The sequence below is a fragment of the Sitophilus oryzae genome, unplaced genomic scaffold, assembly GCF_002938485.1.
Source record: "Sitophilus oryzae breed Bouriz unplaced genomic scaffold, Soryzae_2.0 scaffold_1167_pilon_pilon, whole genome shotgun sequence".
NCBI lineage: Eukaryota > Metazoa > Arthropoda > Insecta > Coleoptera > Curculionidae > Sitophilus > Sitophilus oryzae.
Genome location: NW_022145801.1, coordinates 556,864 through 573,590, shown reverse-complemented (window position 1 = coordinate 573,590; position 16,727 = coordinate 556,864). Strand labels below are relative to the sequence as shown.

At 33.6% G+C, this 16,727-nt stretch overlaps 1 protein-coding gene across 3 annotated transcripts in view; it reads left to right on the top strand.

Moving 5' to 3' along the window:
* The window catches only part of LOC115888233 (glutathione hydrolase 1 proenzyme-like), a 32,111-nt gene that overhangs the window by 13,103 nt on the left and 2,281 nt on the right, over positions 1 to 16,727 (top strand). The window contains exons 1-8 of one of the 3 annotated variants that reach the window (XM_030907902.1): positions 1,129 to 1,145; positions 1,248 to 1,403; positions 2,629 to 2,849; positions 3,521 to 3,713; positions 5,640 to 5,846; positions 10,548 to 10,782; positions 13,911 to 14,101; positions 16,308 to 16,545. In XM_030907902.1, coding sequence (XP_030763762.1) covers positions 2,711 to 2,849; positions 3,521 to 3,713; positions 5,640 to 5,846; positions 10,548 to 10,782; positions 13,911 to 14,101; positions 16,308 to 16,545 — 1,203 coding nt within the window. In that variant the 5' untranslated portion in view covers positions 1,129 to 1,145; positions 1,248 to 1,403; positions 2,629 to 2,710. Of the gene's footprint in view, positions 1 to 1,128; positions 1,146 to 1,247; positions 1,404 to 2,628; positions 2,850 to 3,520; positions 3,714 to 5,639; positions 5,847 to 10,547; positions 10,783 to 13,910; positions 14,102 to 16,307; positions 16,546 to 16,727 lie in introns of those variants that run through there. The other 2 variants (XM_030907894.1, XM_030907911.1) reach the window with 2 other exon arrangements.

The window sequence follows — 16,727 nt, the reverse complement described above, 5'->3', positions numbered from 1 at the left end:
GTCCGTGTGTCCAACGTTGGAAGATGTTTGCCCCATCGTGTGGGACCGGCTTAACGTAATATCCCTTATTTTTAGTAAGAATTCCATAAGTTTTTCGTATTCGTTTTAAAACATCGGGTATAATATTTATTGATATTTCATAAAAAATTCATTACAATTTTCTGACCATTGCATAACGCATATAACAGCCAGTGTCTATTAATAATGTATAGCACGTACGTAAGACGTAATCATTCATCGTCAATAAATTTATCAAGCCTTTTTAAAGTTTATTTAAAATTTAAAATGTATTGGATTATTTACTAAATCACGTAAACCAAAATTACCAATGACAGTTTATAATAACAGTCTATATAATAACATAATTAAAAAATTGATAATTAACTTGCAATATGACTGAGATACTTATTTCTAAAATTTAGTAAAAAATACGTAATTTTTAGTTGTTTTAGTCATTCAGAAGTAACAGATAATTATAATATGAAATTGGTACAGATTTAAAAACACCGTACTTAAGACACTTAACTAATTTATTACACCACTAAAAACTATAATACATTAATTAATTATATCAAAAAAAAAACAACACTGCCTAATTAATTATTCTCTAGAGCAGATTTTAAAAAATATTTTATTTGTTAAATTTGTTATCCATTTCTTCTTTAATAATTGCTATTTTACAATATCCTTCAATACATAATAAGGGTACAAAATAGATATATTGGCAGTTAATTTTTAAATATTTTTTGATATTTCAATATTAAAAAAGCATATTTTAATCTTAAAAAAGCATAATAAATAATGGCTTTTTGATTTATCAATAAAATTCCTTTTTATTTATATTTTTAATCTTTATGACCTATATATTTTCTATACATACTTATTTATTAACAATTTAAAAGATTTATAGTATTAAATTGTTATGCAACCATAGAAACACGGCATATTTTGAGTAACCATTAGTTTATTAGTACTAAATACTTATTAATTATTATGCAAAGTGTTTTAAAAGCATGTAATCATTCATTTTATTATATTGTTCACGCATATCCTGACATATGCTTAAAGGTTTTTAAAGAAATTGAACTATAGGGTGTTCAAATTTTAAAAATTGAAATTAAAACCAGTGGTGTTTCATTAATTAGGTACTTTGTTGGAAGACTTTTTTTGGTTAATGGTTTAAAATTTACTTATATTAATTATGTTCTACGTTGAAAAATGTTATTAAATATGTAACCGTTTTTTAGAATCTCAAAAAGAAAATGTTTTTTATTTGGTGGTGCTGCTATTGTCGTAGCTACTGTAACTGGTGTCTTGGTGTGGCAGTTTGGAGTCAAAAAATCAAAATCACTAAGTAATGGAGCAGTAGTAACTAACGGATATCAGTGTTCAGCAATAGGAACGTACGTAAATAAAATGTTTTATTTTTAGCAATATATTTCAATAGAATATGATTATTTTATTATATTATCACAGATTAGGTATCCTATAAGTATACAGATAAAAATCTTATCCCTAATTCGTGGTACGAAAATTGTTTTTTATGACGATGTGCAAACGAGTCAAATTTCCTGTGCGCAAAAATAAACTCGCGTAAAATAACAATAAACAGCGTAATAAAGAGATATCGCTAAACCGAATAGCGTGCATGGACGTTAATAAGGCCAGATGTTATTTCCTTTACGTGAGGTGGTATTAACTCTCTTCATTTATAGTTATCGGATCGGAAAGAATTCTGATCGCGTCGCGTCCGCTATTTAAACTTAACCTAACTTTGAATTTCTTTTGTTTACTAGGTATGTTAAAACTAAAGGGCTAAAGTGCTTATTTCCAGTGCTTTATTGTTCAACGTCTGCCAGTGGGTTTAGGGCAACAAGCAACAAATTCTCTTAGAAGGGCTAAGTCGTCATCTGCTGTAAACCTATAAAGACTCTTTATAGGTTTATATTTAGTATTGGAAGAGGTGGAATCCATATTTTGGGCCATATTTATTTAATTAAAACTAATCCCAGCTACTTAAATATCAAATTACCTAATAAAACTAAAGCAATAATTCAAAACAATTCAAACATAACCTAAAATAAAAGATCTCGCCGCGCCAGCCGGCTCCGTTTGTCAAATACCCGCGCATGCCTATTTAAGCAATTTTGAAACGTTATCAGAAATTATTTAGAAAGAGCGCTTGGTGTAATTGATCCGCAAATTACGTCAGGCGGTAACGTTATTAGCGGGTGTTGCGTTAAAAATTGACTCGCGCATATCGTAACCATGATAAGGTACGCGTAAGTACTGGATGACGCTATTCGCTTTTCCGATATCTCTCTAATAACTGTGCCGGTCAGGCGCTGTGCACAATTTTAGAGGCCATAAGTGGGCGTGCTATGTGCGCAAACTAGTCACCTAACTAGTGCCCGATTCCGAAAATTGGAACCACGAAAAACAGTAAAGAAAAAACAAAGATTATAATCTGTATAATCTGTGATATTATTTTCCTCCCAAGACTATGTAACTCCAATGACTATTTTAATCAATTTTCTGACCCATACTTATTGAAAGTTTCAATCTTACTTATTTAAGTTTAATCAAATTTTATCAAATGTTAATAATATTTTCACGAATTTATTATAGGACAGTTTTAGAAAATGGCGGATCTGTTGCCGATGCGGCAATAGCTGCACTGTTTTGTGAAGGCGTCTCTCTACCGCAAAGTATGGGCTTGGGAGGCGGATTTCTCATGACCATTTACGAAAAAGAAACTGGAAAAGTTAGATCGCTCAATTCCAGAGAAGTAGCTCCTGGAGCGGCTACAGTCAACATGTATAATGGGAGTTCAAGCTTGGCACAGAGAGGTAAACAAAACAATGTGTGTGCACTATGTGCATAGATAAATGAAACAAGTTTAGATTGGAAAGTGCCCAGAAGGACAATGCAAACACTATTTGGCGCTATTCTTGCAACGGTCGCGACCCAAAGCTTTTGATAATTTCGGATCAGTTCATCTTTTTCCGGAATTATGTCGCCAAATATCATTTATTCAAATTTATTATATTTTTTTTAATTCTATAAATAAAATAGGACATGTATGTGAAATACCTATGAAACATTGGAAACCGACGTTATGCCACGATCCGCGATGGTTTTTGCAGTTCACAGTTCACAACACATTTTTTTTAGTTTTTAATGCATCTTTTTCACAATTATCACGGGTTTGAGTAAATAAAACTTAAACTCACAAGATAGCAATAATCACTTTAAAAATGGACGCTTTAAACACTTTTCGGAATTTGTTCAATGAGAGCGGTTTAGATTTTGAAAGACTTTAAAAATCGCAATCGCAGTTTCAATTGCAATTGGAAAATTGCAGTTTTGTTCGTCTCTACAAACTACAACTGTCTAAAATATTTCTTTTATAACCAGCTAAGGCCACGTTGTATAAAACAGCTTTCTTATGACCAGCCTGCCAACTTACTAAATTGACTAGGTAACTACTAGTAACTTATTGTTTCTTAATTTTTCTTAGGAGGATTGTCAGTGGCTGTTCCCGGCGAATTAAAGGGCTACTGGACTTTACATCAAGAATATGGAAAATTGCCGTGGAAAGACTTAGTACAACCTACTATCGATATGTGTAAAGAAGGGATTTATGTAACTGCATTTTTAGCCCGAATTTATTTAAGCAGTAAAGATTTATTAATGAGTGATCCCGTTTTAAGGTACTTTTATACTAATTTTTTATTAACAAAAAGATCAAAACGTATTTGGTGTCAATATACCGGGTGTATATTTGGTATGTTAATATATGACATATGACATAAATTAGGATTGAGTGACGTATTCAATTGTTTTTTGTCACTTCCTGTTTCACCGGAAATAAATACAACTTTTGATTTTTAAATGACACCCTCGGTATTTTTTTACTTTATTCGACAGAAAATGACACTGTAAATATAATGACATATATATAATATGTCAACTTTTGACATTTTTGCATATGGTTTATTTGAAATTGTAACATGCGGTTCATAACGACAATTTGATTCGAAATACCAAATGTGTGGTACTAAATTATTCGTTAAAAAATGCCTTTTCTAAATATGCCAATGAGCCACCCTCGTTCAAAAAGAATGAAATATGATTAAAAATACGACCTGGGCATATTAACCCGCCAGCAATCAAATCTATTTTTCCAAAGCTTCTTGATTACAAATTAGTGTTTTTAACAGAACCATGGCATTCTAGATTGCGATTTAAAATACGATTTTTTTTAAGCGAAAATGTCATAAGTTTACATATGATATGTCATTCAAGCGTCATTTTCTCTCAAATAAAATAAAAATATACCGAGGGTGCCCTTTAAAAATCAAAAGTTGCAGTCATTTCCGGTGAAACAGGAAGTGACCAAAAACAATTGAATACGTCAATCAATCCTAATTTATATCATATACTAACATACCAAATCTGTTTTTTTATCTGAAAAAATAAAAACGATATAGTGGTAAACAACATTTGAGGCGCACCAGCTATACTAAGCAAAAACATTCAGTGCATGTGCTCAGAGAAATAAATAAACCTACTACTTCAAAAATTTATAGAAAAAAATCGAATTACATGTTTGTATTGATACCATAAAATACATTATACTGTTTTTAAAAATTATAACAAAAATTACTTCTTCATCACATAATACATTAGAAACATCACATAATACATAAAAATGTTTGGTATTTTATACATATTCATGGTTGTTACTTGTTACCATGTTGTTAACAATAGGTTTGTTCCAACCAGTATTTCGGGATCGCTTCGAAATCGTACTCGAATCGGTTTTCTTGCACTTTGTTAGCATGGGCGGAGTTCGAATAATTTGGTGACGGTGCAAAAAGTGTCAACGTTGGAACGCTTTGTGGATTGTTTTCGGGACTGTCAAAAGAGTCAAGCGTGCGTGTATCGATCGGTTTTGTTTTCATAACATTTCATAACATTTCATAACATTTCATAACATTTCATAACATTTCATAACATTTCATAACATTTCATAACATTTCATAACATTTCATAACATAACCCTATTATTTTTGTTTGCAATTTGCAATAATAATAATTATTATTCTTGAAATGGAGAATCAGAATCCAGTAATTGTTGTTAAGTGTTGTTTCAACTGTATACTCACTAACTCACTTACTTATCCTCTCTTTTATGATCCTGTTATGCCTAGTTTCCTGTTATTTCATTGCAGTAGAATATTTGAACATTATTTTATAAATAAAAAAATAATTAAAATTTCCGAACGATTTACTCCACACAAACTCACAAGCAAAATTATAACGCACACGTATTCGAATTCGTAAAAAATAACCAAAACAGAAGCATCAGCCGGACACCGGACCAGAATAAGCTGTTAAAAATCGATAATCCCTGCCAATATGCTTTAATATGCAAGTTAACCCAAACAGTTCTCAATTTGGACTATGTACCGAAATTACCGTTCTGAAATAGTAACTAAACGATCCCAAAGTAGGTTGGTACGCAAATAGGATCGTCCGATAACCGTCAAAAAAACCGGTTAGAACACATTTGAATTACTGCGCGGCGAGTTGGAACAAACCTATTGTATCACATTATAGTTAATCTTTTTTAGGGATATTTTTATTGACCCAAGTACAACTGAACCTTATATAGAGGGTCAATATGTTAAAATACTGAGATTTGCGAAGACTCTAGAAATAATAGCTGATGAAGGAGTGCATGCTCTGTACAGTGCCAATGGCTCGTTAATAAAAGGTTTCGTTGATGACATTAAACAAAATAACGGAATCATTACCGAAGAAGATTTGATAAACTATCAGTAAGTATCCAATATTTATGATATTATATTAGTACCTACATATATCAAAAAAGCCTTACGCGTTATACATTTGATTTTAATTTCATAAATTTTATAAATCCAAAAAGTAAAAAATGCAAATATAAAGTAAAAAAAAATAAAATAATATAGACACTTCAACACTCTTAAAAACATTCAAAAATGTATACAACAAGAGATATTAAGTATTAATACATATACTTTTAAGACAAGAAAAATATACTTTTACATATTGCACTCAGAGGATACTTCTTCCCAATCTGATTCTAAATGTATTTAAGGACACCCCCCAAAAGTGTAGGTCTTCATTGGCATTGACATATGAAATAAGCCGATTAAGAGGCATATTCTGGGAATGCCTCGTGTTAAATCTACCACTAGCCAACACATCATTATGCCTAAAATTTCTTGGGTTAGCTGCAAAGTTTATTCGTTGTAGTAAGTGAGGAGAAACTATAATATTATTTAACAATTTGAACATAAACACATTTCTAAAAACACTCTCCTGTCCTCCAACGAACTCAACCCAAAGTGCTCTCTCAATGCACCCACCCCCATGTCTGAATGTCCTGGCCCACATCTATATCGAAGATGTCTCAGAAACCTGTGCTGCACGGCCTCAATGCGGCTTTTATGTGTAAGATAATAGGGGCACCAAATGGTTGAACCATACTCCAACACTGAGCGCACCAGGGAAGTGAATAGCACTACCAAAGAGCGCACATCCCTAAAATCCCTAGATGTTCTAATAATTAATCCCATCATTCGACATGCCTTGGCAATAATATTCTGGTAGTGGTCCGAAAACTTAAGCTTACTGTCTAAGGAAATGCCCAGATCCTTAATAAGATTTACTCTGGGTAGCGCAAAGTCACCCATTCTATATACACATGTAGTTTCTATGGCGAGTGAATACAATATATGAGCACTTGTCTCTATTCAGCTTCAAATTATTCAAGTCGCACCATTCCATCAACCCATTTATATTTTTCTGGAGTAGTTCACAATCCTGACTTGATCTTATACATCTAAAGAGTTTTAGATCATCAGCAAAAAGCAAATAATTCGAATTAAAAAAGTGACCAATATCATTCATTAAAACCAGAAACAGTCTAGGGCCGATGAGATCCCTGTGGGAGATCCCTGATTTAACGTTAAAAGTTGACGAGAGGTATCCATCAACCTTCATTTGAAGAGAACCTCCTCGCAAGTAGGGCGCCAACCATGACAAAAATGAGCCATTAATACCATAATTCTGTAGTTTATTCAATAAAATGTTTTTATCCAAAAGATCAAACGCCTTGCTAAAATCGGTATATATGGAATGCACCTCACAACCTTGATCCAAAGAGTTGTAAATAAAATAAGTATATGCAAATAGATTTGTCACAGTTGACCTCCCACTCACGAAGCCATGCTGATGTTCAGTTATAATATTCTTAAAGCTATTTTCAAGAACAGGCATTACCATCCTCTCGAGCACTTTCGGTCCAGAAGATTGAATGCACACAGGCCTGTAATTTACTATATTACACCTATCCCCGCTTTTAAAAATGGGAGTAACAAATGAGTGTTTCCACCTAGTAGGAAAAAAGCCTTGCCTTAAGTGATCTATTAAAAATAAACAACTTATACTTATTACTATTACTGCCATTACTCGCTGACGAGTATATGACACGCATCACAAGATGGTTACGCAAGAGGTTTTTTTTGATGAGATTTTCCTCATGAGTGACTGAAAAGCCCGATACGTGATGTTATCTCTCTTCCGCACTCCGGACATTCAAAAATCTCATTACTTTGTTGCCTCTTTATTTTTTTAGTTGTCGTTGTTAACTGAGTTTACAATTCTTCTTCATTGTGTTCTATTGTGAGCTGCCTCCTCCCACTAATTCTGAATGCTTTGTGACAAAACTTTCAAGATTTTGTCCGTTATCATGGTAGTGTGGCCTTTATATAATTTTTATAATTAAAATAATTTATTGAGCGGTAGGCAGAACTTGGATTAATAAGAGCACCGTCTTTTCAGAGCGTAAATATAGTTTATCGTTTACATATAAAAACAAAATATAACCAGCTAAAAATAGAAATTAAAAGGTATCGCACTTTTATGGTAAGGGCTCTTTCTAAATTCAGTTACTATAAACTTTATTGCCACTTACCTTATTACGTCAACATCCATCAGCAATACATCAACAACAAGAACCTGTCGAAGATTTCATTGATCCCCTTTTACCTCTTTACACACGATTTACCTCTTCGGTCTTGGACTCATACCTTGGATTGGACCACTCGACCGGTTATCACAGTGTTCTTTTAAATAACTTAATATTTTAGTGATTAGGTAAAATAAAGAAATAAAATGCCGATTTTTCACAACACCTAACTATATTTAATATAAAGCAATAAATAAATAAAAAATAAAGAAAAAGATTTAATAACAAAACATTTATAATTAATGAAAAAGAAAGAAATTGAATCAAAAATAATTAATGACAATTAGAGAATTGAAATTAAAACTCAGAGATAATAAAGTTAAAAAAAATACAAAATATTCTTCTTATTAGTCCAATTTAAATTATCTACAATTAGCATACACTTTCAAATCTCTCTTAGAATTATCGTTGGCAGAAAATTAATATATTAAAAAATATTCACTGAACAATTAAATTTAAATTAGAATTTAATAAAAGAACAATTGCAAAATAATCACTTATGCAATGACATCTAAAATTTACTAAAGCCTTTAGAACAAACAGAAAGTCTTAAATCATTAATAAAGAAAAATATTAGAGAAAATCCAAAAACAACAATTAAAATACTGTAAGCATGAATAGTTTAGAATTTCCTAACTTGAGAATTTATTTGAGAAAATCTTTAGATAGAGAACTTACTAAAAACAATTAAAAAGACCACTGGATAATATAAGATCTACACGGAGTAAATTCGACCGTCTAATTTAAAAGTCAGTACCGAACTAATTTTGAAGATGAAAATACTGATGCTGGTACTATCTCGGAAAGGCGTTACTACATCTTCGGCACGCCCCTGTTTGAGGAACCTTCGAATATCCATCCAAATGCATATTTTGCACCTTTTTAATTGGCCGAAGGGTTCCTTCCCCGAAAGATCCCTAGACTTCTTTCACCCCTGTTTCTGGTCCTTATCCCGAGAGGGCATCAGCATGTCCTATTTATTAATTAAATGTAATTTTTAAACCCTTCCGTGTAAATCTTACTCTTTTACCAATTTGCTGGATAATATTCATAATCTAAGCCTTAACTAATACAAATGATATCGTGCCATAGGATTACCTTAGAAAAAAAACCGCCTAGAAATTAACTCTTTATTTCTTCACATTTTTGTCTATTTCTATTTAACTCTAGGAACGGAAAAAAAGATAGTCCTATTTCTATCATTTTCAGACATTCATCTCGTGAACATTTGGATTCTGATTTTAAAACATATATTTAATACTTTTAATTTTCAATGTAAAACCTCTAGCGAGGGGATGATTTAATTTTACTTATTTCCTTAAGCATGCCTACGTGCTTTTTCTGCGTTGTTTATTTTGAGATATCCCTAGGGTACACACAACTGGTACCACTCTGTCAAATAGAGTTTTGATAATAAGGGATGAATGTTTGTTCTACTTTACTCTCGTTTATGTGACTATAAATTATTTAGAAGATTGTATTATTTGCTTAGTTAGTTTCTCAGGATATATGCGTACTTTTAGAGAGTTTATGTGTCTTGAATATCATTAGATTATTTGCTTAGGCCTTTTAAAATTCGTTTGCCTATGTCGACTGATAACTTCGTAAACTGAAATGGTTCCATCTTAGAATAACAAACCAAAAAGATAAAAATTTACAAAGCTTGATATTATTCTATTACAGCTTATCCCCCTTACGTTTTCATGGAGAATATCCTTGTAACTTTTGTTGTCCACCCTGTTTCCTCTTGCCATCTACAAGGTCACAGTAAAGAACAGACCACCGTCGTATCTATATCTAATGCCCAATCCTATTTCCTGCAGTTTCCTATCTACTATAACAGAGAGCGCTGCCATGAATATGTTGAATAGGAGAGGCGCTAAGACATCCCTGCCTAACTACTGCATTTGTTAGAAAGGGATCGCTTAGTGATCGATGAGACATGTTGTTGTTATGGAGGCAGGATATGTTACACACTGAAAGAACTTTGTTGGGTACTCCAAACTTTTGCATAATTGCCCAAAGTACATCTCTGTTTACAGAGTGTTCTACTTTTGTTAGATCAATTAATGCAACATAAAGTTTACTCTGCTGCTCCTTTACCTTATCCTGTAGTTGGCGAACGGAGAATATGAAATCAACGGTACTGCGGCTGGTGTGTAAGCCCGTTTGCGATTATGGGAGGATTTTTTCTATATGTGGGTACAGGCGGTTTCACATAATTTTTGTAAGAATCCTCCGATAGCCAGTAATGAAATTCCCCGATAGTCTCCGCAATCTGATGGACTTCCCTAGTTCTTAAATATATTCACTATATTCGCGTTGTCTGAGCAGTATAAGTCTAAGTTCCCTAATACTACTCAGGCAACTTGACATTTTTTTTATTATATAGAGGTAGTTAACAGATGGTTCAAGAACATCACAAGGCATTAAACTTGAATAAATCATTTGTCCAATTTTGTTTTAGACCCGAATGGCAGGAACCTGTGCGAGCAGTACTTAATGACAATCATACTCTATACACCAGCCCTCTTCCAGGTTCCGGGGTGGTTTTAACCTACATTCTGAACATATTAGATGGGTTGTTGAATTTGGATCAACTCTATACCACTCAGACGGTCCAGAGGATTATCGAGAGCTTTAAGTTTGGTTATGGACACAGAACATTGCTAGGAGATGCTAATTTTGTCAATGTTACTGAGGTAAGTAGAGACTAGTATAACATTATCGTCAAAATTTTAATATTTTGTCCAAATTAACCATAATTTTATTGTGACTATTAAAATAAATTTCTTTTAAGTTGTATTGATATGTAGTGTCTGTCCAGCGGTACATCTTAAAAATGACAGAAATCAACTTTGAAGGAAAATATCAAACACCTGTCACTGACACAAATACTCTCATTTAACAGATTATACAGGGTGTCCCAGAAATAAGTGCAAGTGTTTTAAGAGGTAATAGGCGATAGATCTGGTCAAAAGAAACATATTTTCTTTTTATCATTTTTAAATTAAATTGATAATAACCGAGTTATTTAACTTTTTAACGAAACTTTTAAAAAATAATGGCAACATTTTGAGAGCACCAGTCGGTAATCAAACGATAACACAGCCACACGGTGTGAAAAGTGGTCTATGCTGTTTACCGGCCCCATCATATCCTATAGTATTTTTCGACGCTGAGCACGAATCCGCTATCAGACTTACGCCATCACATCTTATTTTTTTTTCAAACCTCAAAAACTTGAAAATCCGTAAAAATTCTTTTTAATTAGCTCAAAACACCCCATCAGAATTGAGCTGCATGTCTCATATTTTTTCTAACGTCAAAAAACCTACCACCAAAGAATATACCTAGCTAGAAAAAGAATGGACTCTGCCATACTGAATAATGGTCCTACAGAAGTGCGCCATCTATTGAGTAGGGCTTGTCTTAAATGGATCGAAGCGCGGGCTTTTTATATGAGCGTTTTTGTTGAATTTTACTCTAAAATAATTAAATTTGATTATTAAATCTTATTTTTTACACAAATTCAACAATACTAATAACAAGTATTGTTGTGATGTGTAAAAAATAAGATTTAACAGTATAATTTATACAATTATTAAATAAAATTAAAGCCAAACATGTGAAATATTATTTATTATTTAAAGTTCTTATTTATAAGTCAAATATTTAAGCATCGTTTATTATAATAAAACAAGACCAACGTAATACGCCCAACGTTTTGTAAATGGAGTAAATATAAATAGGTACTTAAATGATGGCAAATATAAAAGACTTACATTATATTTTTAGGGCCACAAACAAAAGGAATTGTCTAATTAAAACACATATAACAAATTATAGTTTGAAAAACGTTTTGATAATCATTTATTTGATAATATTATGATTGGCGCTATGACAACGACAATATTTTTTGAGAATTTGACAATAATATGACAATGGCCGTTGGAAACTATGGAAACTACAAAAAAAAATCTGATTTAACGCCATCTGGCAATAACTAGTAGCAACTTCTTAACCTAAAAATTAATTGCACTACCACCTAGTTGCTAGGGCTGGAACTATTTTATTTGAGATTTCCGTGGAAACGGTGGAACTTGGGTGGAACCGCTTTTGCTATTTCACTTTCCCGCCCCTACCTACCACAAGTCATGATTTTCGAAAATCGCACGGATCTTAACCAAAATCGGTATAGGTTTTTTTTGGGGTCGCTGATCATGAATCTGATGTAGGATTGGCAGAATTAAAAATGGCGGATTCAATATGGCCGATGCGAATTTCATAAAATGCACGAACTTGGACAAAAGTTTGTATCTATATGGGAGTTTTTTAGGTCGCTGATCATGAATCTGGCGTCGGATCAAATATGGCCGACGCAAATTTCAAAAAAATTGGTTAAGTGCGAGTCGGATTCGCGCACGAAGGGTTCCATCTATACAATATTAGACACTATATTATTATAAACTTTTTTTTCTGATTTAGCTGAAATTTTGAATGCGCGTATAAGTAATTAAAAAAAATGAAGAAACACATTACTGAAAATTGTATTAATCAATAATAAATATGTAAAAATTAAAAAAAATGATTAAAAAAAAGTCGCCTTGACTAGCATTCGAACCTGCCTTACTACGGCTCCAACGTCATAGCAGCGTAAAGTCCTAACGCTTTAACCACGCGGCGACCGTGGAGTTGAAAGATTCTATGTAAAATTCTTACTTAAAAGATAATGTTGAGTAAAAGTACCTTTTTATTTATAAACATTATTTAACTCTGTTTTTAGTATTTGTTCTTATAGCGGCAACATAGATACATTATCTGTAAAAATTTCAACTGTCTAGTTATAACGGTTCATAAGATAGACCTTTGTGACAGACGGACGGACGGACAGCGAAGTCTTAGTAATAGGGTTCCCGTTTTTACCCCTTGGGTACGGAACCCTAAAAAAACACGGATCTGAACAAAATCAGTATATGGGAGTTTTTTGCATCGCTGATCGCGAATCTGAAGTCAAATGGGTCATTAATCTCGAATCTTAAGTCAGATGGCGGATCCCATATGGTCGACTTCAAGAATAGCCTATACTCTGAGGGCGCGGGACCGATTCAAAGGGGACCCACACTGTTCTTGAGGTTAAACTTTATTTAAGAAAGGTATTTAAAATACTAGACGTTGCACTATACTTAATAGTAATCTACAATGATTAAAAACTCTACAGTGAACAAAAATAATTTTAGTATTTTTTTTTGTAGAAATTTACAAATGTGAACTTATAAACATACTGAATGTGCATAACGTAGGTGGCAACATTGCATTCTCTCACTGCGCTATAAAGAACATGGGCGTGTTTCTGGGGTCGAACTATACTACCAGTTAAAATTCTTGCACTTATTCCTGATACACGTACATATACATACACTATACATAAATCAATTGCAACAATGTAAATGCAACTGAAAAATTATATCCTTGTTTTATTCATTGGCCCTGCTCTAACTAAATATATCTCACAAAGTCAACTTTGTATGATATTTTTGTACCTCAGGAGCACTTTGGCTGAAGTTCAGTTTTGATAATTTTACAGGAGAGCGAGAAATGTGAAGTGCCTATACACCAACAAAGGTATAGGGACCTCAGTCCACTATTTGCTTATATTTTTTCTTATCATATATTTGACTCCAGCCTTTCTGCTATAAAGCAATGATAATGGTATGTTAAAAAATGTAAAAGTGGACTTTAGCCCAACTGCTTCCGAGGTACAGATTTATTATTAACAACAAAAATTTAATATTTCAGTTTAATATAAATAGTATTAATTTATTTTTAGCTGGTGGCTAACTTAACTTCCAAATCGTATGCAAAAGATATCAGATCAAAAATCTTTGATGATCGTACTAGTCAAGATCCTACCTATTACGGCGCAAAGGCATCCCTAGTGGAGGATCATGGAACTGCTCATATCTCTATTTTGGCTCCCAATGGCGATGCGATTTCTGTTACCAGCACAATTAATTATGTGTAAGTGTCTATGACGATTTTATTTGTAAAAACGGAATATTTTCCGTTAATTTACAGTCTGCCTCTTTTCCGTATTCTTTTTTCATGTACGCCTGTGTTTTGTTAATATGTAATTTTGTATTATGCATTATTACATATTATTATATTAATATGTAATAATTACACCTGCTTGTTCTCTAATATAGTATATTTCATCTTAGATTAGAGCGCCTTCTTAGTCTTTATCCTTCCCTTATACCACTGTGCAGTTTTGTTGGAGATATACATTTTCAGAGATATACATCTGTTGATCACATATCTGGGTCTTTCGTCTTATCTTTTTTTTTCTGGAGGTGTAAAGTACCTTTACGTAAGGAGTGTGAGACTCAATCTCTCCTTAAGCTACCTGGAGGACACTACCCACTAAACATCACCCCCTCGCTCCTGCCACGTCTACCTGGACCCGCTGGACGCATCTCCTCAAGTAGACGCCGGACTGTTCTTTTTGTTTCATTACCCCTGCTCTTCGCTGTATTTTGCCTCTAGTATATTTTGGGCCAGTTTTGTGATGGCTTCAAAGTTTTCTCTTCTTTCTGTTACCGATTTTAAGAAGGTATCTGCGGAGATGTTGCCACCAACCGTCATGCGTGCCTCACATCTTTAATGTTCCCATCTTGGACAAGCAAACATTGTGTGTTCTGGAGTATCATTGGGTTCAGCACAGTATCGGCATTCCGCGACTTCCCTCTTTCCAATTTTACACAGGTAACTCCCAAAATTTCTGTGACCACTCAATATTTGAGTAAGATAGAAGTTTACCTCTCCATGCTTTCTTTTACTCCACATATTTATATTTGGGATGAGCTTATATGTCCATCTTCCTTTTTGCGTTACTTCCCATTCTGCCTGCCACTGCTGCACTGAGCGGTTTCTCTCCATCTCTCTGCTTGTCCTGGTTTGTACTTCACCCTTGAGAAAGAGTCGTTCTCTTTCTCTTGAGAGAAGATGCAGGGGCACCAGACCCGATATTACCAAGGCTGCCTCAGTTGAAGTTGTCCAATACGCCGAGCAGACCCTCAAAGCCATGACTCTCTGTGCACTTTCAAGTCTTTTTTTATTTACGTGCATATTGGTTGCTTCGTTCCACACAGGTGCTCCTTTCGTCTTATCTAATTTATGCTGTATTGGAACCCCTTGTTATACAAGCATAACATCGCTACATAAACTTTTTGCTACCGAGAGTTTTTTATTTAATGTTTACAGAAGTTTTGTTCTCACTAGAGACCTCTAATTTTTATCAGAACAAATTGGTATATGATTCGCCATATCTAATTTCATTTATATGCTTTAGCCATAGAGTTACAGCTTTAGATATATTAGGAAAAAATATGTGTGCACTATGTGCGCATATTTGTAGTGAAACTTCTCACTAACAGCTATTAAATTGAAGGATATGTTCAAAAAAGTGTAGTTTGAAATGTTGAAGAAGTAATAAATTAAAAATTAATAAATAATTTGATTGACTTTCACAAAATTTGTATTAAAATGACCGTCTGTCCGTCTGAGGACTCCATTCGGGTACCTCTATCCACGTGCCAAGTTAGGTTAGGTTGTTGTCCCAATCGACCCATAATTAAGAAAAATTCTGATGATTTCGTCCATTTAGAGGCAGCGGTTCGAAACGTCGAGGGCGTCATCCTGTAACGCGTCCCCAAATCACCCCACATTTGTCTTCAATATCAAATCCTTAGTCCCACCCTGATGAAGTTGTAAACCAAATTATGTCGCGATCGGACATTAACTTTTGGCATTTCTTACATCAAAACTAACTCGTCACAGTGACACATGCCGTACACTGTTAAGTTGACCTCTGTCCAATCTATCTACGTACCAAATTTTATTTAAATCGGACAATTTTTTCGCCATTGATGATGGGGTTTCAGAGTACAAGAAACGTCGTTAGAAAACGTCGCTCTAAAGACCCATCTCAACTTTCTGATTATAAATTATCACTTTTTCGATCATGACCACTTTTCGTGCTAGCTCGTGTTTCACGGTCTTCATTTTTTTCTCCCAGTACGCGTAAAAAAATACCTCTAAGAAACACTACTTTACAGCAGAAATTCAAGTCAACCGTATTAAAACTCCTGAATTTTGTTGGTATAATCTTCCTTATCCTTTTCCTATAATATAGTACTAATATAGACCCTATACGATTTTTTTGCAGATTTGGTGCTGGTTTTGCTTCAAATTCAACCGGCATCATTTTGAACGACGAAATGGATGACTTTGCCTTGCCCAACGTGACCAATCTGTTTGGACTAGCTCCGTCGGAAGCCAATTTTATAGCACCGGGAAAAAGGCCGCTGTCATCCATGGTACCATCGATTATCGTGAAAGACGATGACGTAGTTCTGGTTACCGGAGCTGCAGGGGGTACCAAAATAACCACTGTAATAGCATCGGTAAGTTATAGACAAGTTGGCTATTCCTCTAAGGTTACACAAGAATATTAAGTTTTAATCATTGTCTATTATTAATTACAATATAGTAAAAAAATATATTTCTAAAACAACAGTGACTAATTGTTATGGCGGTCCGCCTTTTATCGGCTTATAATCCACGGTGTTAAACTATTTAAAAAATC